At 46.5% G+C, this 22899-nt stretch overlaps 1 protein-coding gene across 2 annotated transcripts in view; it reads left to right on the forward strand.

The window, feature by feature from the left end:
* The window catches only part of LOC119384097 (dual specificity protein kinase CLK2), a 68955-nt gene extending 47138 nt beyond the window's left edge, over positions 1-21817 (forward strand). For both annotated transcript variants that reach the window (XM_037652389.2, XM_049412769.1), the window contains 3 exons: positions 3567-3654; positions 14856-15034; positions 21702-21817. In XM_037652389.2, coding sequence (XP_037508317.1) covers positions 3567-3654; positions 14856-15034; positions 21702-21705 — 271 coding nt within the window. In that variant the 3' untranslated portion in view covers positions 21706-21817. The remainder of the gene's footprint in view (positions 1-3566; positions 3655-14855; positions 15035-21701) is intronic.
* The last annotated feature ends 1082 nt before the right edge of the window (positions 21818-22899 follow it).

The following is a 22899-nucleotide window of genomic DNA, read 5'->3' on the forward strand; positions in this document are numbered from 1 at the left end:
CTGGCCCGTACGCTCATTATCGCAGTTTGCGCAGCCTATATTTCACTATGTGTTAGCTACCACCACAGAATTTTCTTGCTGTTTTGTATTTACTCTCAAGTCGGAGTGATATGTGCAGTCACCCTGATTAAAGGGACACTAAAGGCAAATATTAAGTCGACATTGATTGTTGAAATAGTGGTCCAGAAACCTCGGAGAGCTACTTTTGTGCCAAGGAAGTGCTTATTTTGAAATAAAATCACGTTTTAGTGGTCCGCATCGCATTCGCGTACTTCAAGTCACCCGCCTGAAAGCGGTATTTCTCACGTCACTGTTGCCGTGCCCAACATTGCCCGCCTTTATTGCGCGGTGGCGTGCATCATTCGGGCATCCGGCAACATCACATGCATGCGGCATTTTGTTGAACTTTCTGTCAGAGTGACTTTCACGAGCGCACAATACACACGCAGCAGTACGCGCTACCGGAACTACTACTGAGACGCGACCGCGTGAGCGAAGCAGAGCGCCGGGCAAAGCGCAGTTCGGCGAAAACAGGACCTTTCAACCACGCGCGCTGTTCCCCATGGCAATGCCAAAGAGGTTCTTTTTGCTATGAATCAAGGAGAAATGAACAAGCAGCATTTTATGAAGTCTCTTGATGCACGGAAGGTTCTTTTTTTATTGCAGCTAGTTTGATTACGAGTGATTGATTGTAGTAGGACTGTCTCACGTCATCGGGATCATTTCCAAAATGTCCCGCTCGTGGCGCTCATCGTGTGATAGTTATCTTAATTTCTCGGTAAGTAGGACACTGCTGTTGATAATATTGCCGTTTTAGACGTTCTCATACATTGAGCTTTCACTCCGACTTAAATTGTTATTTGCCTTTAGTGTCCCTTTAAAGATGAACTGCCAACAATTGAAGAGTGGTCACAAATGTAGCTTTGTAAGCGACGCGGGCCCCATTGAAGCGGCTGACACAAGGGCCTCGTTACACCCAGCGCAGCCTGTCGGAAAAAAAGGCAAGGGCGTCTCCGTGTTCGGCCGGGAGCCGGAGGCAGAGCATTGTTACACCTAACCTATTTAACACTATGGTCTCGTCCAAGGTGTAAGACTTGCAGACACCCTCAAAGTGACGTTACAGTTGAAAGCACAGCAAGTGATTACGTCCGTCATATAAGATAGAGGTTTGCCTGCACTAGTTCAAACATTGTGTACTTGATCGAATGTTCATGCTGTCACAAAAAGTAGATTGGCAAAATAGGACAGTCTGACTATTAAACAGACGTCGCGCGGATACAGTGAAGAAATTACTGAACGCAGTGGCACAGCATTTTAATGTTTCAGGTTGCAACTTCGATGAGCAAAGGAGCACTGACATCAAATTTTAAAGTCGAGATGTGCCATTCATTCGATTGTTCAGTATGCATAGGTCTTGGCCAAATTTGAATGGCGTCCGTCGCGTGGAAGTAATTTTATTTCGAGGGCAAAGAGCGTACAAAAGCTCAACAGAAGATTGATCATGCTGCGACATCGACCCTAGTGCTACGTGTAAGGTGTGATACATTCCGCAAATACCATCCTGAGTGACTATACGCTAGTAACAGTGACCTCGCCGATCTGAGTGTATTTATTGTGGCGCCGACGCCAGGCGACGCTCTCACTCCCAGCCAGTGGCTCTCCTTGCTGCCCCGATCCGTGCTTGCGATTCGTCGTGTCACATAGACTAATTTGTCGTGTGCTGCACTGCGCGAGTGCGATCAATCGGAGCGACTAAGTGCCAGCATGTCGGGGAACCGCTGCGTAGTGCGGACCTGCTCGTTGAAGCGCGGAAAAAGCGGAAAGTGCGTGGCATTTCATTACACGTACGATACATGCCAACACGACCACAAGCTATCAAAGTGGAGTAGCTTATAGATAAATAACATCGCTAACAAGTAACACGCATGTAGCGTTGATAGTGAATGCTTCCTTGCGCTAGCGTAATACCGGGTTACTGTAGCCGTAACCGTGAGAGGCCGGATAGGTGGGGCCATCTGGCGGCGCAAAGAAGAACCTGGCAAGCACAAAATTGTTATTGTAGAAACCTATTGTATTCTATTTTTCCGCTGGTGTGCATTCACTATGCCGATATTCCATAGACCCCTTTGCGTTTACCGGAATGCTGTGCACGCTACAATTCTCTGATATAGCTAATTGAGACACACCAGCGAGCATGGCCCAAGCGTGCGTCCCCGGGCACCTCCTCGTTGCTGCTTGGAACGGCGTCCATTTCTGAATCGCTGTTTTGCAAAGGGTCGAAGCGAAAATGATTCGCCACGTCGCGTATTGCGGTGATTCAAAGTTCCAGAATGTCGTCTTCAACACAAGTCGATACTTCTGACGGCGACGCTGGTGACAAAGCATGACTGAACGTGCGCGCCTAGCAGACGAAATGTTAGCTGAGCAGCTGATCCTCATGTCACTCCTTTCTGTGGACAAGTGGTAAACTGGGGCGCGGTCTAGAGTTGGTCGCGAGGGAGCGCTGCCAGCGCTAAAAAATGGCGGGCTTGCAGGCTGTTTTGAATCGTGCTAGATACCGGTGATATAAATCAATAAAACAGATAGCTATTCGTCCCTCAGTTGCATTTTCGGTCGCGAATCTCTACTAGGGGGTAGATAACTACTCGTGGATGCAAAAATCTTGACATGCGTAAATTTGATGTCAGTGCTCCTTTAAACTTTCCATACCTCGGTCAGATTTACGGTCCCCAAGAGATAGAAAATATAGAGTCTTACATTCTTCACAAGGTTTAACAGACTTTATTTAACGGTTCAAAGGAGGCTCTTGAATCCATCCGATATAGTCGATACACGACGAAAACCAGTGAAACTTAAGCCTTTCTTCTAAGAATTTCTAACCTTTCTGATCACTGTGAAATTATTTTGAGGGGGTGCTTACTTTTGACAACCATGATTCAGCAAAATACTCTGCCCTCACTCTGGTTTCTTTTTTCTTTTGTTTACCGATGTGCTTACTCTTGTACTCATCAGCCCCACTCCTTCTTTCTCCCCAGCCCTGTTTTTGCACTTGCCCTCTCCTCCTCTTCTGTTATGGAAGGAGAGTGCACGAAGCATAAGAGAGGCAGTTGCTGCCGGGAAGAAGGCAAGACCGCTTGTCGAAATGTTGGCGCCACCCCGTATTTGGACTAACAACACGATGCAACAATTCTGCCCTCACGCCATCGCAGAAAATGCGGACGGAAACTCGTTAGAATGTGGCTCAAAGGTGATCAATATTTGTTAGGAAAATTACCCTTTCAGGGCTTTGGCAGGGTGCAGGGCTCGATGTGTCGGAGGCACCAGTGTGGTTATTTGGTACACGAGAGCACCTGCTCCTGCTTGAGCGTGGCACGTTCAAGGGGAGTTTTCAACCATTCAATATAGCCAGTAATTCTATACACACAAGGTTTATATACCTGGAGGCCTTTACGCCAGTGTCTGCTTTTTAACTTCCTTGCCTCACATGCAAGTAGAGCAGAGGGAAGTGAGCTGGCTTCTCATACTAGCCACAATGAACTGGTCTCTGTCCTTTTTTCTTCTTGCAGGACCAAGTACTTCTACCATGGTCGCCTCGATTGGGACGAAAAGAGTTCTGCAGGGCGCTATGTCAAGGAGAACTGCAAGCCGCTTCAGGTGAGCTCCTCGGCATGTACTCTAGCAATTGCAAACAGTCGGTGCAGTTTGAGCTACTGGGATATATCTAGCAACACAATGAAGAGAAAACGAGTGTAGTTTTGGACGTGGGGCTTGTGAAGCAGGTGGCACTGGTTGGAGTGGAAGGCTTCGCACACACAATGGAGAGAGCAAAAGTAAGCACAGCATGTGGCTTTTTCTTTTTGTTTAGCCATCGTGGTGCTGGGGTGGCCAATTTGTACCGTTAGCCTCGCCTAAATGAGTTGCAAGCTCTGCCGTGTAGGTCTTCCGGGACGTGTATATTTCTCGCTATGCACCTAGAAACCAAAAAGCCAGAATGCGCTTCGATTTGGTGCCCTGAAAAGATAGGTTCTGGTTATTAGTGCTTGGTTTGCTACTAGGCCTCAATATAACTTTGTTTTACGAAACAAAGCTTGCGCTTGTCCAAAGGGACCGGAAGCGCACCGGCCGACAGTCAAGAGGAGTCGCCGTAATTGTACGAGGCGGTCCGTGAAATAAAATTAGATACCTCCTTGGAAGCTGTAGGTGTTGTGGTCTTAAGCCACAAAGCCATCTCCATCTGTTAGGCTTATATTTTGCTGTACGAACATATAACCCTCCTACAACTTGAGGACCTAACGTAAGCACAGCTCCCAGAACTATTCCTTTTAGTCTGTGATCTGAATGCTCATTGCCCATTCTGAGGCTGCGAGAAAACAGACAACAGAGGGCAAGTCGTGCGAAGATTTTATCGCATCGGCCAACATAGGTCTTTTAAACTCTGGTTCACCAGCATGCTTTTCACCAGCCTCATGCAAACTATTGCCTTCATTGTGGCTACAGCACAGCAACATGGCTTCAGAACGGCGCAACAAGGAAGACGAAAATACGAAAGATCACACGAACACAAACACAGGCGCTTGTGTTCGTGTGATCTTTCGTATTTTCGTCTTCCTTGTTGCGCCGTTCTGAAGCCATGCATCTGTACCAACTCGCCCAATTGTCAGTGCTACTCACAGCACAGCAAACACAGACGAAAGGCAAAGCAAAAGACACAACACGACCGCCGATGTTTGCCTTTCGTCTGCGTCTGTCTCGGTGAGAAAAAGGTAAGGACGCAACCCAAGGTGAAGAGAAACAAGAGGACAGGACAGAGTGCTGTAGTGCCTTACCATCTTACTGAAGTTTAGTTGTCTGCCTAGCCCTTTACTGCACATAGTTGCACTTACGCAACATTTCAAGAAATGGCAATTTAAACAAAAGGAAAGCCTGTTTGAAGCTGCCCGTACACGTTGTTGCCTTCCCACAACATTGCAATGAAAAAGGCAACGTCCTGTGTTGCCATCAGTGCTAATCCCGTGCAGCTGTTCCAAAAACATCCACGACAGTGATAGAGGTAAGTTTTGTCAATTACAAGTGCATTGCCTAACGCAGTAAAGCGCGGGAAAATTTCTTAAGCTCTGCTTCACATACTCCTCATTGTGTGCATTCTAAAAAACATTGTCATCGTGTAATAGTTTGTTCCTGGCGACGGAACGTTGCTATGTTGTGCAAATGCAACAACGTGTATGTGGGGTTTCTTCTCCTGGCGAATGGAAATGGGCCATAAATGCGTCTATGGCAGAGTAATTGCTTCTGATAGTGAAGACGACGACCTCCTGGCACTGACGACGGCAAGTGTAAATCCACTGCGATTCAACATGTGTGCAGCATGTTTATAGGTCATATGTCCAAATTTTCTCATAGCACTGAAGCAAAGTTGGAGATTGGGCTAGTTGGTAATCCATCTTCAACAACCAGCACGGAACGGACAAAGGACAAGAAAGGGAACAGCGCTGTCTCTGTTCCCTTTCTTGTCTCTTGTCCGTTCTGCGCTGGTTGTTGAGGGTTCTCGTAGGAGTTTGGTATATTTGCGCTACCTTGTCAATTCGTCTCAGGAGTACCCTTACATCTCTGCTTCTACGTTCTAAATTTTCTACGTACTGCTAAAACACTTTGTGTCTGGTGATGGTGTTTTATTGCACATTCCGCTCTGCCTTCAGTTCTGAGCCCTTGCGATCCTCTTCCTTCCTTGACTGAACCCGAAACGTGTAATAAAAGTAGTTCAGCCTGCTCTCAAATTACAGAGGCTTTCTGTTTAGTCTGGGGCTGCGTTTGGCTCTAGTATGCCACAAATTTTATTCGCTTTGTTACGATCTGTTTCCTCCTCTTGAGGTCCTCTGAGCCATAATACATCAGGCTCGAGACATTGCCGGAGTCATCCTAAGGACACCAGACTAGGGGTTCCTCCCGTGTCCTCACTCAAATCCAGTATTAAAGGGACTGACAACTGATTTTTCTCGACCCAGTTTTTTACGGCGCGACAGGAAGCTCACCCTTCGTAGTGTTTGTAGCTGCAGTGGTTTATCCGAAAACCACATAGTTATTTTATGACCAGTATTTTTCGATCTGAAAGGCTCCAAACATGCATGGAGGCTTGCTCCAGCAACGCTGATAATTGATAGCGATGCCGCTAGCCCTTGTGAAAGCTGTCGTTGTTCTGCTTTCGCGGGAGTTACTGTAACTATGCTTAACCACCTTTATTTTGAGCTTTCCAACCATTTTTGAAAATAGCAAGCTGTTACAATGAGATGTGTAGCTTTATACACCTTCCCGGTATTTGTACAGTGTTGTGTGCGCCTGCGCCCAAGGTTGCCTGCGCCTGTGTCATGGATGGCTTGTCCCGGCGTCGTTACTCTCTCTATACACGAGCCAAGCCAAGTAATCGAAAACGTAACTGTGCATATGCACGACCGCACCGAGTAGCAGCGCGCGTCATTTCTGAGACGAAGTGTAGGTAGCAAAACTATGTCGCTCCAAAATCTTAGCGACCTGGAAACTGCGTGCACGGTTGCATGAGCACGCTGAAAAGTTGCTCAAGACGCGCTGAGGAGCATGGGATCATTACGTCACGCGAATGCAGCGCCACTTTCATGCATACTACTAACGCAGGCCTATATGTACATTATTATGGAGTAATACCTTTTAATATAAAGAAACGGAACAATATTTCAATACTAACAAAAAAATCGTCGATCGCGTACAGTAATCAACGATCACGTGGCTGTCTTCATCGGATCATTCATGTTTTTGCTGCCAGAGGCGCCACAGGTCATTTTTTGCGACTTTAGAAATAAAAATATAAATCCATCTCTCACGAAAAAAATGGGTTGGTTTGAGTCAGTGCGACGAACAATCTTTACATCAGTGGAGTCAACTCATTTCATATTCTGGGCAGTTGTCGGTTCCTTTATTAAGAAAGGTGTTTTAATGGAGGCGAAAATGTTTGAGGCCCGTGTACTTGGATTTAGGTGCATGTTAAAGAACCCCAGGGGGTCGAAGATTCCGGAGCCCTCCACTACAGCGTCTCTCATAATTGTATCGTGGTTTTGGGACATTTAAACCCCAGATATTATTATTAAGAAAGATGTTTTACTCTCTCTCCAAATCTTCAACCTGATGTGTGAAGGCGCTGCAAGTTTCCTGGCTGTACATAATAAATCTCCATGACGTACTGCTAGAAGTGTGAAAATGAGCTTTGTTGAACAAGTAAGAGCAACTGCTTTCTTTTGTGCCACATTACAACATTAGCGCACTCAGTCATTGTCATGTGCAAATAAGTATTTGAGTTTGAATAGCACTGAGTATCGCTCCTCTTCAACTTGTTCTTTACTTGCTTGTTGTTGCAAATTTGCAACATACCTTTTTTTTTTGCTTATACAAACTGTAAAAATTCATGAAATTTATTTTCGATGGTAGTACAGCTATTGTCATGCGTCCGTGTGAAGAATTGTGCAGTAAAGGGTTAAATGTAGAGGTGTGCGAATATTCGAAAGTTTCGAATATTACATTTGCAATATTCGTATTGAATTCGAAAACCGTGTATTCGAGAAGAACAGACTGTTCGGCGAGTTGGTAATGCATTCTGTAAAAACTGCGCGAAAACCGTGGACAAACGTCCGTTACTCCCTTTGTCCACGTTTTTTGCGCAGTTTTTACAGAATGTATTAGAGAAGTTTCGAATATTTGAAAAGACTCGAATATTCGATATTTTCGAATATGCGGTCGTATACATATTACTGAAAAGAACTTCCAATTTTGCGCCTTTACGGTAAGCGCATGAACGGTCGACCGGTGATTACTACGACTTCGGCGTGAATGCGGTGATGCCCACACGGATAAGCATCGGAAATATGCGGGGGCGTGACGACGGCTACCGACGAACGCGCCGCGGCACTTTTCAGCGACGAAACCAATAAACCTATCAACAATAATAAACTGCCTGCTCGGCAGTGCGTGTGGCTTAGCGCTGTTGCCACTGGTGTAAGTGTACTGCACGCTTTTAAGAACAGGTGACAACTCAAAGACGCCGTTCTCTGCCATGCCCTTGTGTGGGACCGCTTAAGGGGGGACGCGGGTCTTAGAATAGTAAAAAATGGACAGAAAATCAGTTTTGAGAAAAACGCATTTTAGGCATGTTTGCAGCCCTAAGCAGCTGCCCTCAAAATATTATCGCCGATTTCGCCCGGGAAATGGGTTAAAACTTATTTTTAAGACGCCACGGGAGCCGCAAAACGCATCTCAACAGGCAAAATTTGTTCAAACTTCCCGCGAGCGCCGCGGGCGCAGCAGCTGGCTGATCGCCGCCATCTTTGGCTTGTTTTGAAGCTGTTTTCTTTGTGTACATTTTGCGGCGTTTCAAAATGGCGTCGCTGCAACAGAACGGCCGCTATCGGCGCTTTTCCGAAGGGTGGTTGTAAAACGTTCATTGGCCAGAGCGCGCGCGCGCGCGAGGCGAGCCCCTTCTCTCGCGCTTCCCATTGGCTGGCGCAACCCGAGGCGGCCATTTTGTTTTTGTATTTTTGTTCTGCGCTCATGGCTGCCGTGTTCCCGGTGTCGTGTGCTCGTGTGTTGTTGCAAGTGTCATCTTCCTCTGCTTACGCTCGCGTTCGTGCGGCCCGCGGACACACAGTTACCTTATTTTGTGCTGGCACATCCGGAGAATTTCGTGTAAAGAAGACGCGCCAAGCGTACGAGGGCGCGATGCCGAAACTACTTGTCGCTACCGGAGCGTCGAGTCTAGAGAACCGCCCGGTTCCCCTTGGTCAAGCTGCAGCCATACGATCATTAGGCAACGCTTCAGTGGCATTTGAAACCGCATTCGTGTGGCATACTATGCGGGACTGCCGAGTGCGCGGGAAATACGGCGACGGGAGGAGTGCTTGGCATCGCAGCGCGCAACGAAGCAGCGGAAGTTAAAGCCGTTGGATGTTGGTGAAATGCGGCAAGGAAAATGGCACAGAATTTATCCGCGTGGACTTATCCATGATAAAACGTTCTTTGCGCTTGTTCTTCGTTCCGAGTTCGGCTCAAGCAGTGGCCTTTTTCAAGGCAGAGGGTATAGGCTGCTTTCAAAGCCTGTGCTTCATTATCATAGGTGCGACTCGCGCAAGAAGCGTTTCTCGTAGAAGGTAGCTGGTGATAGTGGTGCTAAGATAATTAATGTCATTCGAAGTGAAATGCATTAAATTAGGGCCACCGATACTGTTGACAAGGGTGCAACGGTAGTCGATTCAACCGCGACCTGACAGAGCAACACCGGAATTGCAGAGACGCCGTGTTACACTTTGGGAAATTGATTTGTGCTCCACAGCCTTGAGAAGGTTAAAAACTGACATTGGAAGTTGCAAAAGGAGCACTTATACAGTAGTGACACCAAGCACTGACTTTCAAAATGACACAAACTAGCAGGGCACCCTGAGTACAGCCCTTGCCTGCTGTTGAGCCAAGTGCTATTGCTGGACAATAATAACTGATTTTTGATTTAATAAATAACCCACATGCTCTTTAGACTTAATCTCTCTGTCTATTTTATTTGCCTGTTGCAAAGCCACATTCATAGACAAATTTTGTATTTCTTTAGCTTGCAAGGAATTGGTACAGGCCTATGAATTGCTAAAGGTGGAGTTTATCACTCTGGTACTGGGTGCACTATGTGGCTTTATAAGAAGATTTTGCCAGTACATTGGCAGGTCATGGTCACGTATTTGGTATGGCTGTTCGCGTGAAGAAGAAACCTATCAAATGATATAACCACTAGTGCTGTGGCTGCACTTCCACAAAAGTTACAGTTGTCTGAAACTTCAAATGCGTTTGTCTCAGTTTGATATTTTTGCTCAATGCACTCAGCCTTACGGGGTTTTTTTCCATGTTGTTGCTGAGTAAAAATCACAAATTTGGTATCATTTTACTCGTATTGAAACGATCTGGGGGGTGATGCTATTTGCATTACTCTAGCACCATTTTACAAATTTTAATTAAAGATACTAATGAGAGTGAATCAGAAAAAATAACCACCAGTGAGTGTTCATCTGTTTTCTGACCTTCACAGTGCTCTCAAGGGAATAAAAATAGCATCACCCCCTACAGCATGATCTGGGCATTGGGCCCATGCACTTACATATTGCTTTTAGTAGGTCGAAATTGCCTAAAAGCCCCGTAAGAAGCAGGCACTAATTATGTTTTCGAACCTCGAGATCTTTTGAACTAGTAGAGCTAATAAAAAACTAATTACAGATTTGAAATCAGCATAAAAAACTGGTCAAGACAGTGAAGTTTGGCTCATATTGACTCAAAAATAAAGAAAAAATTTTAGGACCCACGTCCCCCCTTAAGTGCGTGTTGCTTGCAGGAGTGAAAGCAGCTCACCGTCGCCGCATTGACCAGAGAACGTACTCGGCACACTTGTGCTCGGTCCGGTGCTTTCCGAGTGCGGAGAAATCACACTGCGCACGGGCAAACGCACGCGTACGTTACAGCAAATGTCCCAGCACTTAGCTGGGTGAGCTTAGCAGGCGACGCGCTGCACACAACTAACAAGGGACGCTCTGTGACGGATCGTCGTACAAACGTACGCGCAAGCATCGGCGAGGGCCGCATGAGTCGTCTGTCCGCTGTGCCGCGACGTCAGCCACTAGGCGTAGTTCCGAAATGATCCGATGGTAACGCCCGTAGTGGGCACTTTTGGCAACCTTTACTGCGGCGTCATTGGCGTCATCACATATATTTCTTTCTAGCTAGCTGTGGCACACGTCAGGCGATGAATATACCGTGTGGTTACGCTGCGTTCCCGACAGCGCACCTTTAGAATCCATCGGACGTGCATAACACCCAGGCGTATCGTTCATGCGATCTTGCCCATCTCGCTCTTTCGCCAGCGTCAGTTTACTGCTGGTAGCAACGAGTGCACGAAGGCAGTCCTCGAAGTGGCGAAATAACGCGCTCGTCGCCGACACCGCATTTTGAACAGGAGTTGCGGCTCCGTAAACTAAAAAGAAAGGTGTGTTTGGGGCCACCCAACAATGTCACCTATCTCGCGGGCTTTCTTTGCGTTATCACAGCGTGCCCGGTGCTTCCCGATCACGAACCGCATGTGGCTATCAGCATGATACATCGTTCGTGATAGGAAAGTAGCCAGCGCACAGTTTTCGAGAAAGGAAAGGCAAGAAACCACGATGATGATGGTTGTGTGGCTGATAGACGCCGCAGATACTCCCGTTTGCTTTAGAGTGCGGACTGGTGATAACAGGGGTGAAAGTGCATATAAATATAACAAAAACATTAAGTTCGGGGGGGGTTGTAGTGCCAAAACTCTCAAAACCCCGATATGACTATGATAATTGGGGAATCCTGATCAGTTGTGACCACCTGGGGTTCTTTAATGGGCACTGTTACATTTGACCCCTTCATAATGCAGCTGGGAAGGAATCAAACCAGCGCCCTCGTACTCACTAGTATGACGCCACAGCCGCTAAGGCACCAAGGCGGGTGCAAAAGCTTTTTTTGTTTTTGGTTGTTTGTTCTTCTAATACACTGCTACCACATAAAAAAAAAGAAAAGAGAAAGTTTGTTCATGTGAATTGACTCGCCATGTTCAGCGCAAAAAAAAGGAACACGAAAACACAAGAAAGTGCACGACACAAGCGCTGTCTAACAACTGAAATTTTAATAGAAGAAACGTGTCATATATAAGCACAAAAAACACAAAAAACAAACAAACAAGAAACAAAAGAAAAAAGCCACAAAAACCAGACAGAAAATCTTATCCCCCACCAGGCATGTACTCTGTATGCTGTAGATAGGTAATCTCAGGCTCCGTGAGAGCGATTGAAGGCTGGCTCACGCATCTGTCTCCTGCTTTTATAATTTCAAAAGCTTCAGCAATTTCACGCGTGCGCTGGTCCCTGTGCCTCATCATCACGGTGGTTTTGTTTAGTGCGGATGCGCAGCCGAGCTAAACAAAACCACCGTGATGATGAGGCACAGGGACCAGCGCACGCGTGAAATAGCTGAAGCTTTTGAAATTATAAAAGCAGGAGACAGATGCGTGAGCCAGCCTTCAATCGCTCTCACGGAGCCTGAGATTACCTATCTACAGCATACAGAGTACATGCCTGGTGGGGGATAAGATTTTCTGTCTGGTTTTTGTGGCTTTTTTCTTTTGTTTCTTGTTTGTTTGTTTTTTGTGTTTTTTGTGCTTATATATGACACGTTTCTTCTATTAAAATTTCAGTTGTTAGACAGCGCTTGTGTCGTGCACTTTCTTGTGTTTTCGTGTTCCTTTTTTTGCGCTGAACATGGCGAGTACGTTCCAACTAGCCCAGTTTGCCACCTTACTTCATGTGAATTGAGCCTAAGCTATTAAGTCACAAGCTCCACTAAATATAGCACAGTCATGCACTTCTGGCAAGTACAGATATTCTTTTGGGCAATAACAGATTTCATGCTGATAGCATACAAGTGTTTTCAACATAAATAGTAGTAAAATAAAAGATTACTGGTGGAAAAAAAATTACCTCTCTTGATATTCGGTATTCGATTCGTATTCGAAGCTATGTATTCGTATTCGATTTGTATTCGAAAGTTTTGATATTCGCACACCCCTACTTCAATGGAATGTGCTTGACAATTCATATGGAAGTGATCATCTGCCTGCCATCATCAGAATGTCATCTACATTTCATACAATCAACTCTAAACCAGGGCGCTGGAAGTTACAACATGCGTACTGGCCTCTGTTTAGGGAGAATGCAAAACTCGGAGACATAGTTACACCCGAAATGAGCAGACACGAAATGAATGAAAAGCTTGCAGCAGCCCTAATAGCAGCGGCAAAAAAAGCAATACCCCAATCGTTGAGAATAGTAAAAAAAAAATTGACGAAGCTTGCACTAAGCTCTGCAACACTTGAAACAGTGAAATTGGACGATTCTGAAGAATAATCTGGTTGCTTCTAGGTTGTTTCTAAGCCTTAGCTAGGTGATGCAGGTTCTAGGTTACTTCTAGGTTGTTGCTAGGCATTAGCTACGTGATGCCAGGTTGTTTCTACGTTGATTCTCAATGCAAAGAGGTTCGACTTAAACCACAGACAGTCACAGATGCAAAGTGATTGTCCAAAATGCAAAGACAGAAACTCGCGCTGAAACCAAGTGTTAGCACCTCTCATAGACCTACCTATGGGCACGTCGTTGCTGGCATGGCCTTCCATCGCTTAGGGGTCTTCTCGCAGCCGCCGTTGCCTTTCCCATTCCCTAGTGCCGTAATTAATGTTTTTTTCCGATAAACTGAAGGAAAGTTGGGGAGTGCATTTATTATGCAGGGTAAAATTTATGAAAATTTTTTCGGGATGAGCAAAAAATGCAGTAATGCAAAAAAAAAATGTTTGGTAGCTTACCTATGGCAGTGAACATATGTGTGCACTATTTGGGAACAGCTCCTTTATTTCACTTCACTCATCTTCTTCAGAATCGCTAGACCCATCATGCTCGCTGCCGTCCAGCGCATTTGCAATTCCAGTCTTCTTAAAACTTTTTGCAATCAAATCAGCTGGCAACAAGCGCTATGCGTCCAAGATCCAGGAGCACACCAGCTCGACGGACGGCCTTTTAATCTTGCCGGTCGGCGTTGGGGCATGCCCTCCATGGGCCATCTAGTCTGTGTACAAGTGGCGCACACTGTCTTTGAACGGCTTGTTCACGCAAAAACATCAAGGGGCTGAAGCGCCGAAGTGAGTCCACCTGGAATGATGGCGATCTCGGTGCACAGCTCCTTCCGTTCCTGGTGTACGTTCTCTCCCAAGTGGCCGCGAAAACTGTCCAGCACAAGGAGAGGAGGGAGAAGCAGGGTGCCGTCCCCAGACTGGTCCGGACCCAATCGGCCATTAGATCGGCCGACATGCATTCTTTCTCTTGGGCTCGCACGTGTATGCCAGCTGGGAAGTTGCCCTTCTGCACGGTTTTCTGTTTGAAAATAACGTACGGTGGCAACTTCCTGCCGTCTGTCGTGATAGCCAGCATTACTGCGAAATGCTGCTTCTCGGCGCCTGTCGTTTTAACGAGCACTCTGCGTGCTATTCTCTCATTGACCGTCCTGCTTGTCGCATGTCGAAATTGATGGGCGGCTGGTCCGCGTTCTCAATTTACAAGAGAAGAAATTCTTGGTCCCGCCGCTGGCGTATGACAAAACTTGTGAAAGTCCCCTACCTCTTCTTCGTAGCAACGAGGTAGTCGCTGACAAAGTGATGTGCACCTCCTCAAGCACAGTCCGTTGGGCTGCATGAAGCGTGTCGTCCACCCATTGCCCGCTTTGAAAGCGGTGGTCGCGAGGCCGTACTTCTTGGCTGTGGCTCGTGCGTGCGTCCTCATCATTTCGTACGAAACAACACAGCCTTCCTTTCGCATGTGCCGGACATATTCAAAGGCCTCTTCTTCCTCAGCAAGAAACTTTTCGGTCTTCGGTCCCCTAAAGGCACACCACTCCCTATTCGTAGCACGCAGCTTGTCGTGCTGCTTCTGCCAGTAACGCACATGGGCGCTTTCAATTCCGAAATGCCTACTGGCAGCACGATTCCCGTGCTCAAGAGCATACTCCACAGCCTGTAGCTTGAAACTGGCCGTGTAGCTCACATTTCAGCCAAGTCCACGGCAAAACACAAAACGGACTAAAAACAAAGTGATCGCTCTCATCGAATCTCATCGCTCTTAAATATCCAATGCTTTGAGTGCACTTGTGAGCTCTTGAGAGCCACTGGTTTTCAGAGCTCTTTGACCGAAGCAACATTATAGTCGTCAGTGTGCATATAGTCAATGATGTTTGTTATGCAGCGGTACATGTCCATGGACGATGAAGCGAGCCGGCAGCTGTTCCACCTCATCTCTCAGATGCTGGCCTACGAACCGTCGCAACGCATCTCGCTGCGCGAGGCCCTCGACCACCCCTTCTTCGAGCCTCTGCCCGAGGAGGCCAAGCTGCACCTGCATGCCCGAGACCACAGCCTGAGCAGGTTCGTCATTTCCCGTGCTCTTTTCTACCGGGTCTTGTACGTGCGAGTCCCCTAGTGTGGAGGAGAATTCAATTAGCTTGGTGTTCTCTTCTAAGGCCCATTGAGAAATATATTCGAGCTTGCGAAGAGATTTAAAGGAAAAGCTTGTGCAGCTATCACACCTCTAGTAGCATGGCGTACTAATTTTCCTCTGCCACCAGTTGGAACAGAGAAAGGCAGAAAGAATGAAATGAATTATCGAGCTCTTCTAGACATAAACGTTCCTGGAAATACAGTAAGACCTTGTTACTTGCTGGGTAAACAGCACAACAACAAGACATAAGAAGGAGGAGACAAACCACGGAGCTGACTAGCGACCAAGTGCTTAATTTCCTTCAAATGGCATATAAGCACACCTCTACTGTGCATGTAACCTCCTTCTGGTTCCAGTGCAAGAGGTGTGCTGATGTGCCGCTTGAAGGAAATAAAACACTTGGTTGGTTGTTAGTCGGCACCGTGGTCTGTCTCCTTTGTGTTGTGCTGTGTCCTCAGCAAGCACAAACCAACCAGTACACATACACACTTTTACAAACCTCATTAAATGAGAGTTCATGTAACCTGAGAAAATGTCCATATTAACGAAATGTGCAATTATCAACAGTATCGAGAAATCATTGAACAAATGCCTGCTACATCAGCACACTTTTATTTACCATATTTACTTGCATAATGATAGTACTATTCTTATGTCACAATGTAGGCCCAGACTTGGGGTTGGATCGTTTTGGGGAGAAAACTTTTTGGGTACCGAAAATGTGCAATAGGCAGGTTAGAATTTTCACAGTGGCTACCGTGACCATAACAAAAGAATTTCGCTGAAGAAGGCCTACCTCTCTACTAGAAACACTTGTTTACTACAATTTGCGCGAGTTGCTCCACAGAAAGTTTGCACATAGATAGGGTATTGCAAAAATTGGGAGAACAAAAAAAGAATGCTGGAAGCTGCCTGTACCTTGAATGCATGTGTATTTTCCTTTATCTACGCTGTATCAAAGCTCTTCAGCTGAAAACACACTGTCCACCAAAAAAGTAATTCAGCCAGAGCAGATGGTGAGAAAGGAGCTCAATATGTCACGAGTCACCAAAGTTCAGAGAGGCTTTTCTTGTCCTTTCCACTGCTGAGTGCCGCCATCTTATGATAGGTCAAATGCTCAAAGTTTCTCCTTTCTGTTCCCGCTTTATTTGAATAGAATGACAGCATAGTAAAACTAGAAGAAAAAACAAAAGGATAGTAAAGGTTGGTTTGCCAGAATGAAAGATGTGGGCTTCTTATTGGCTGTTGCTATGGCAAATTGTTCACAGACACTGCCAATGGAGTGCTTGCGTGTAGACTGAAAACTTGGCTACTCCGTCCTTTCGTTTGGGATAACCATGGCCGATCAATACTCACATTTGAGAAGTTCAAAACACATATGGACAGCAAAGTGATCACACAGTGACAAAAGAGGAGGTGCTTATGGAGTCTTTTCTTTTTCCCTTGAACCGAAAACCAACCAAAAATATTTGTTTCACTGAAACAAAATAGGTAACATTTTAGTTACGTTTTTTTACAGGTCAAAAATGTTTTTTTTTCATTATTCATTTTTAGTTGCTTTTTGTTCCATTCCGACACACTGCTCACCAGTACGGCCGGTTGTGATGACGTCAAGTACTAAAACGCTCAAAATGGCCGCTTGCACGTTGCCAGTGGAGCCACAGAGCTGAGTGGCCGTGGAAACATCACGATATCTTGTGCAAGCATGTGAAGAAGTCGGGGTACAGTAGGAACCAGAACAAGCTTTTAATAACGTACTGTAATTACTTCTTTCAGGGTGCACTCATGCTTGCCAGTTCATTTTCTAGACAGTTGATGGCATGGCCTTTCATTTGACGCGAAAGAAACGTAACTGAAAACTTTTGTGTCAGTAAGCCTTCCGGGGGGGACATGGGTCTTCAGACAAAAAAAAAACAAAAAGTAATCAAAAGAACGATTTTTTGAAAATGGCATTTTTGGAATCCACATCTATTACTCTCCTTACCTGCTAAGTTTCCTGTCTCGTTACTATTTCAGCTGTAACGCCAATTAAAAACATAGGGCACCTGATTTTTTTGCCTGTGTGGACACTAAGACAACATATTCAGTGATGTCGCGGTTGCATTCCGTGCCTTGATGGTCTACTAATTGTAGCCAACCAATGGCTTGTGAGTTGTGCATGTGCACACACTCTCCACAACGAAATCTCACATTTTTTTTGTCGATTTTCTCAAAACGCAAGCTTTGGCCACCTAGCGAGACATTTACTACAATGTGTCGGTATCTATCATAGATAGAATTACAATTTTTTTCGCAGCATGAAGCTAAGGGTTTGGAGCACACAACACAGCAAACAGATTTTAATTATTTTGTTCTAAGTTCTTAAAATTTACTTTTTGTGTGACCTCCGCATGGCCATGTTAAAAACAATGGAGTTTAATGTACTATGAAGTAAACAATAATGGCACAATCATAAAAGTGCTTCCTTTGTTGGGAGCCTTGTGCTTTCTACTATTCATGCATATGCAAGGGTAAGACAGCTGAGCATATTGCGCATTTTTGATGATTCCGTTTTTCTGCACCAAGCTGCTCGAAAAGCATAAAAATGAAAAAATTGCTCCGGACTGCTCCAAAACAGCCTCAAAAGCAAGAATTTTGATGCCCACTGAGCTTCAGTGGGGAAAAAAAATTCGGCAGATCCCACACGTTGTGGGAATCTGTTTCATGCGAAGCAGTCAGCGAGTACTTTTATATGTATTTGAAGGCTCCAAGCAGCTCCAGGAATACCAAGCAAATAAGACGTTCGCAGAACACTTAGATGCGCCGAAGTGTGTTTCTTCTATGCACCTTTCTAATAAATTTAAACTCCCATGGTGCTGCCAAAATATCTTCTGGACTGTTGTAAATAGGCATGACCGCTCAAAAATGTGCTGCGGTGCCCCGAGCGTGCTGCTTCTACTTGTTAGATTGTGTGTTCTGGCACTACTGTCGCTTCGCGAAAACTACCGAGTGGCATGTGTAGCGGGGTTCACTCAGGTTCTTAGTTGCGCATAGTGTGTTTCTTCATTTGGCTGCGGTTTTTGTGTCGACGCTGCTGTGTGTGGTCACATACGTGCGTTTGCTGTGGGCGAGTACCTTGTGTCAGTGCGGTGTAACTATCTTCCTGCATGTGACACGTCTCTGTGATGTTCTAGTGCATGGGTTCTCAAACTGGGTTCTGCAGAACCCAGGTGTTCTGTGAAGGGCATCTTAGGGTTTTGCGATCGGCCAGAACGAATGCAACCCGCTCCTGTTTTACCCACATTTGCAAGTAATTTATTTATTTAGACAAGCAAACTTGCATTGCATTTTGCATTTAACGAGGCCATCGACGCTGCATCCGCACATCGGGTGTCTGCGGGTAGCGAGAGACCCACGTGGTAGCAGCACAGACTCGTCGTCATCTAGTGCGCGCCATGAAACTTGCACAATTTGTGGGCCCATGGTGACAGAACGCGCAAAGAGCACTGGTAATTTATGCTCGTGAGCGTTCAAACCCATTTAAACGACATCAACGGGCATCTCGGCGCTTTGTTCATGGCTCGTGGCTCATGGCATGTCGGCGATCATGTGGCACAGTTTTGATACATGGATGATTTGCCACTGCTCGGTTTTGTAATCAAAATGCACAATGAGCGCTTTGATACGTGTAAGAGGCGTCGCTTCCTGGCGGCTGTGGGCTACACGAGCATTTAGGCTTAGCTGTACGACCGGTGTGTCTGTCGACGGCCGTTTTGAATTCGCTGTGCGACTAGCATGCCTCCTTTTTTTGTTTTGCAAAAAATAAAACAGCCCTCTGTAAGTCCGGCGCTTCGCAGTGACGTAGCCAGGGGGGGCCACACCGGGCCCGTGTGCCCCCCCCTGGCTACATCACTGCGGACATAAGCTCCTAGCAGGACATAATAAATGCCGCTAACTGCTCCCAATTCAGTTTCAGACGTCTCACCCCTGCATATCTGATTTGCATATTTTTGTGGGATGGTTATTTTTCTATTGTAGTAAGAACAAAAGAAATCGTTTTCTCACTTTAATAATGAAATAATGAACCTACGTAAAAATATAACTATCTCTAGAATTGGGAGAAGAAATTAAACAAGCATGCCAACTTTTATCAAATTTGTTTCAAAAACAACTAAGGAGAGCCTTGAGACCCATGTCTTCCTTAAAGGGCCAGTAAACAACCCCGCAGCCCAAAATGTGTGATGAAGCGATAACTGCACGCTTGCACGATGTGAACATGCTACTGCAAGAATTTTGCAAATAAGTGCTGTAATAAGGAACTTGCAGGGATATATAGAACAACCCGCTTCGGCTGGTTTCGGTTTCTTGCTCGGCCTTCCCACCCTTCTCGGCAGCGAAGAGGGGCAGGCATAGCCCGCTTCGGCCATGTAACACGACGTCGGCGAATACGTCATCGGCACGCAGCCAATGACCAAGCAAGGCTTCCTCCACGTGTCACTCGTATCAGAGCGGCGCTAGGGTCCCACTAGCGGCCCGGTGAAGAAGCGCGGTAAATGCGCAGCCAAAACCGCATCGCCACAGGGTCAAGGTGCCATTTCATAGGGCAGAGAACCAATCAACAAATCCTGTGCAACATAATGTTGCCCATGTGCAAGATTACGTCGCTTTGCACACGAGGAAGATTGGACAGGCGCTGGAGAGGGACGCGCGAATTGTTTTTCGAAATGGAGCGTCTGCGCGGCGCACGGCGCTGTGCTATTTATAAAATGTGATCGCTGTGGCTGTCTGCACAAATTGGCGAGCTTGTTTGGGAGATACATGGGTGTAACAGCTGCGCCGATTGCGCCATTTGATACAATTCCTTATTTTTGCGCCAAGCTGAGCCAAAACAGTGAAATTTATTGAAATTGTGCCACGCTGCACCAAAATGCTCGACCAGCTTCAAAATGTTCTCAGTTGGGCAAATTTTAGCGAGAAATGGAGGCCGCCTTGGTCATCTGCAGTGTGGGCATCATCATCCAATACAGACGTGCAGACCCTAACCCTAACCTCCCCATGTAAGAAAAGGAAAAAAGTCACTGTTTCACCCCATGGACGAAGCAATGAATGCGGTAGAAACAAATTGTAATGTTATACAAAGTGAGGCTGGCAGCAAACTGTTTTGTATCCGATCTCGCGTAACTCTGCAAAGCCTTGGTGTTAGAGAATACGTCCGCTCCAGGGAAAGATGCTCTTTCTGTACAGTGTCATCGCATGTAGAGCGTGTAGAAGGGCATACGAGCCGCCCGCTAATGGCTGCCGAGATAGCGCGTGCGCCAGCGATCGCGACCGCGCCCTTAGAATCAAAGTTCAAAGTTGCTGCTCGAGCGACACCCCCCCCCCCCCCTCTCGTCTTTTCATGTTTGTTCAAGACGGCCGGGGCGTTTCCTCTCTGCTTCGACAGCAGGCCTCCCGAGCCAGCCCATCTCCGAGCGACGCAGATGGGCTGGCTCGTTTGATCTCTGCTTCAGCTGTGTTCGTCGCCCGCACTCGCGCGCTTTTACCCGCGGTAGAACATACTATGCGCGGGTGGATGCTATCAGTTTGAACTTTATAAGGGACATGACAACAAAAGCTCATCAAGAGTGTCCATATAATTGCTATCGCAATAAAAAAGGACAGTGGTTCTCAAATTTCCTGATGCTTGTTTCATTGCATACGGAACGCTTTTTAAGCCACTTTTGCCGCAGTACACTGGTGTCCTGCGGAAAAGCATTCTTAGATTTAGAAGGGGCTATTAGTACTCGCTGTCAAGGACAAAGCACATTTTGTTCCTTAATTACTCATTCGTGCACGTGCCGCGTAATTTCGAGTGCTAGTATGATCGCTGACGTCTCAAAAATTATTGGCAATCATTTGGAGCTGCTGTATATGACATTTCTGCAGCCTTGAGAAACAAATAGACAAAAACGTACACCAGTTTTCTCCACCCCCACTAGCACCTGCTTCACGAATCTCCCGAATTTCGAGGTTGGCAGGTTCGCAGGTCCACATTAGCATTTGCAGTGCCTGTCGAATTACTTTACAGGCCCTGCAAATGCTGATGTGGACTTAGTCGTCATTGCACTGTGAGGTGGCTCAACAGACTGCTTTTATTAAAATAGCAGTGTTCACTAGCACTGTGCACGAATTAGCTGATTTTTAATGGCTTGTACATATTTTTGTTTTCTTTTCTAAAAGTAAGCTCTCTTTGTTATACTGCTCCAAATTTTGGATTTTTTTTCGTAACGTGCTTTAAATTTGGATTTTTGTGCTCCAAAAGCAACATTTTGCTGCTCCAAAAATTGCACCAAATCCCATTTCGGCTGTTGCACCCCTGGAGATGTAAAAAAAATGTCGGAGCCTCTTGCCCTTTAAGATGGTGCAGCAACACAAGCCCTGCAGCCCATGTTGCTCTTGCATCTCAAGAATCCGATGGGCGTTCATATCGTGCAACTTGTTACTAAGCTGGAGGGTGTAAAAGACGCCCTGTTGAAAGTTAGTGCTCATGTGTTGCTTCTTGTCCCTGTTTCACTGAGACTGTTGTACACATCATATAGGAACTGATTGTCACTACAACAGTGATTGTTGATGCAGGTGACCATGATGCCTGGGGCCCCAATGAGCAGCGGCCTCTGATCCACATTGTAGATACACCCCTCCCTGGGAGGAAAATGCCAGTGGCCCACAAGACACCACAGGCGGCTTCTTTTATCGAAATAAATGCTTTTCCCTGTTATGTCTTGTTTTGTTCAAAACATGGTCAAAGCGTGTCTGAGTGAAACTCCTGGTTTCATTTCCGGGAAATGGGCCTCGCGAATAATGAAGTTTGCTGAATAAAATTTGTGCTGAATGCGTAGAGTTCAGCCTGCTGTTTTCTGATGTTAATATTGTTACACGTAGAGTTGCAGTATTTACAGTATATTTACAATACGTAAGAGGTGTAGCGTTGACGCACTATGACCAGTGCACCACCATCGATCTAAGCCCGAGACACTTCAACTTCGTCTTCGGCTAGTAGCCTCCTCTAGTGCACAGTGGCACAAACACTTGTGTGACATTAACTCCCGGCGGCAGAAGCACCGTCTCAGTCATGGAGGAATGAAAAAAAACTAGGAGGGAGCGTGACGTGACATTTTTGAAGCCCAGCCAAAAAAAAAAATGAAACGGGCATACTGGGAAATGAGCACACCCACGTGATTGAGTTTTGGAGTACGAGGGGGGAGCGGCGTCCGAGGAGGTTGGCTTGTGAACGTTAGACGCGCGGGCTAGTCAAATTTTGTTTTTGTTCATGAGCCCGCCAAGAATGGCAATGAAACGGGCATCATGGGAAATGAGCCTCGAACGCGAGGAGCAAGCGGCTTCAGAGGAGGCAAGGACGCTAGGCATGCTCCCTCCTATTTTTGTTTCTTTCCTCCATGCTCTCAGTGCATCGGGTCGGTGTACGGGATGTAGGGTTTTAGTCGGGAAACATGCACAGTCTCAGTAGCTGGTGAGGGGGACGAAGGCTTCGGGGTGAGTGGCGAGATCTCGTAGGTGACTTCGGTTACTTGACGAAGAACTCCGTAAGGTCCAGCGGCAGCAGTTTTTCACTCGGGCCAACGCGACGCGAAGGCAGCCAGGGCAAGACCAGGGAGCCAGCGCTGAAACGCACGTCCCGGTGGTGGCTGTCGTACAGGCGCTTTTGGTCGGCCCGAGACGCCAGGCGTCGATCACGGGCAACGCGACGTGCTGTCGCCGCGCGAGCGATGGTGTCGTGAACGTAGAATGTGGTTGAGTTTGCCTCTGAAGGAAG

Source organism: Rhipicephalus sanguineus, chromosome 2 (genome assembly GCF_013339695.2).
Source record: "Rhipicephalus sanguineus isolate Rsan-2018 chromosome 2, BIME_Rsan_1.4, whole genome shotgun sequence".
NCBI lineage: Eukaryota > Metazoa > Arthropoda > Arachnida > Ixodida > Ixodidae > Rhipicephalus > Rhipicephalus sanguineus.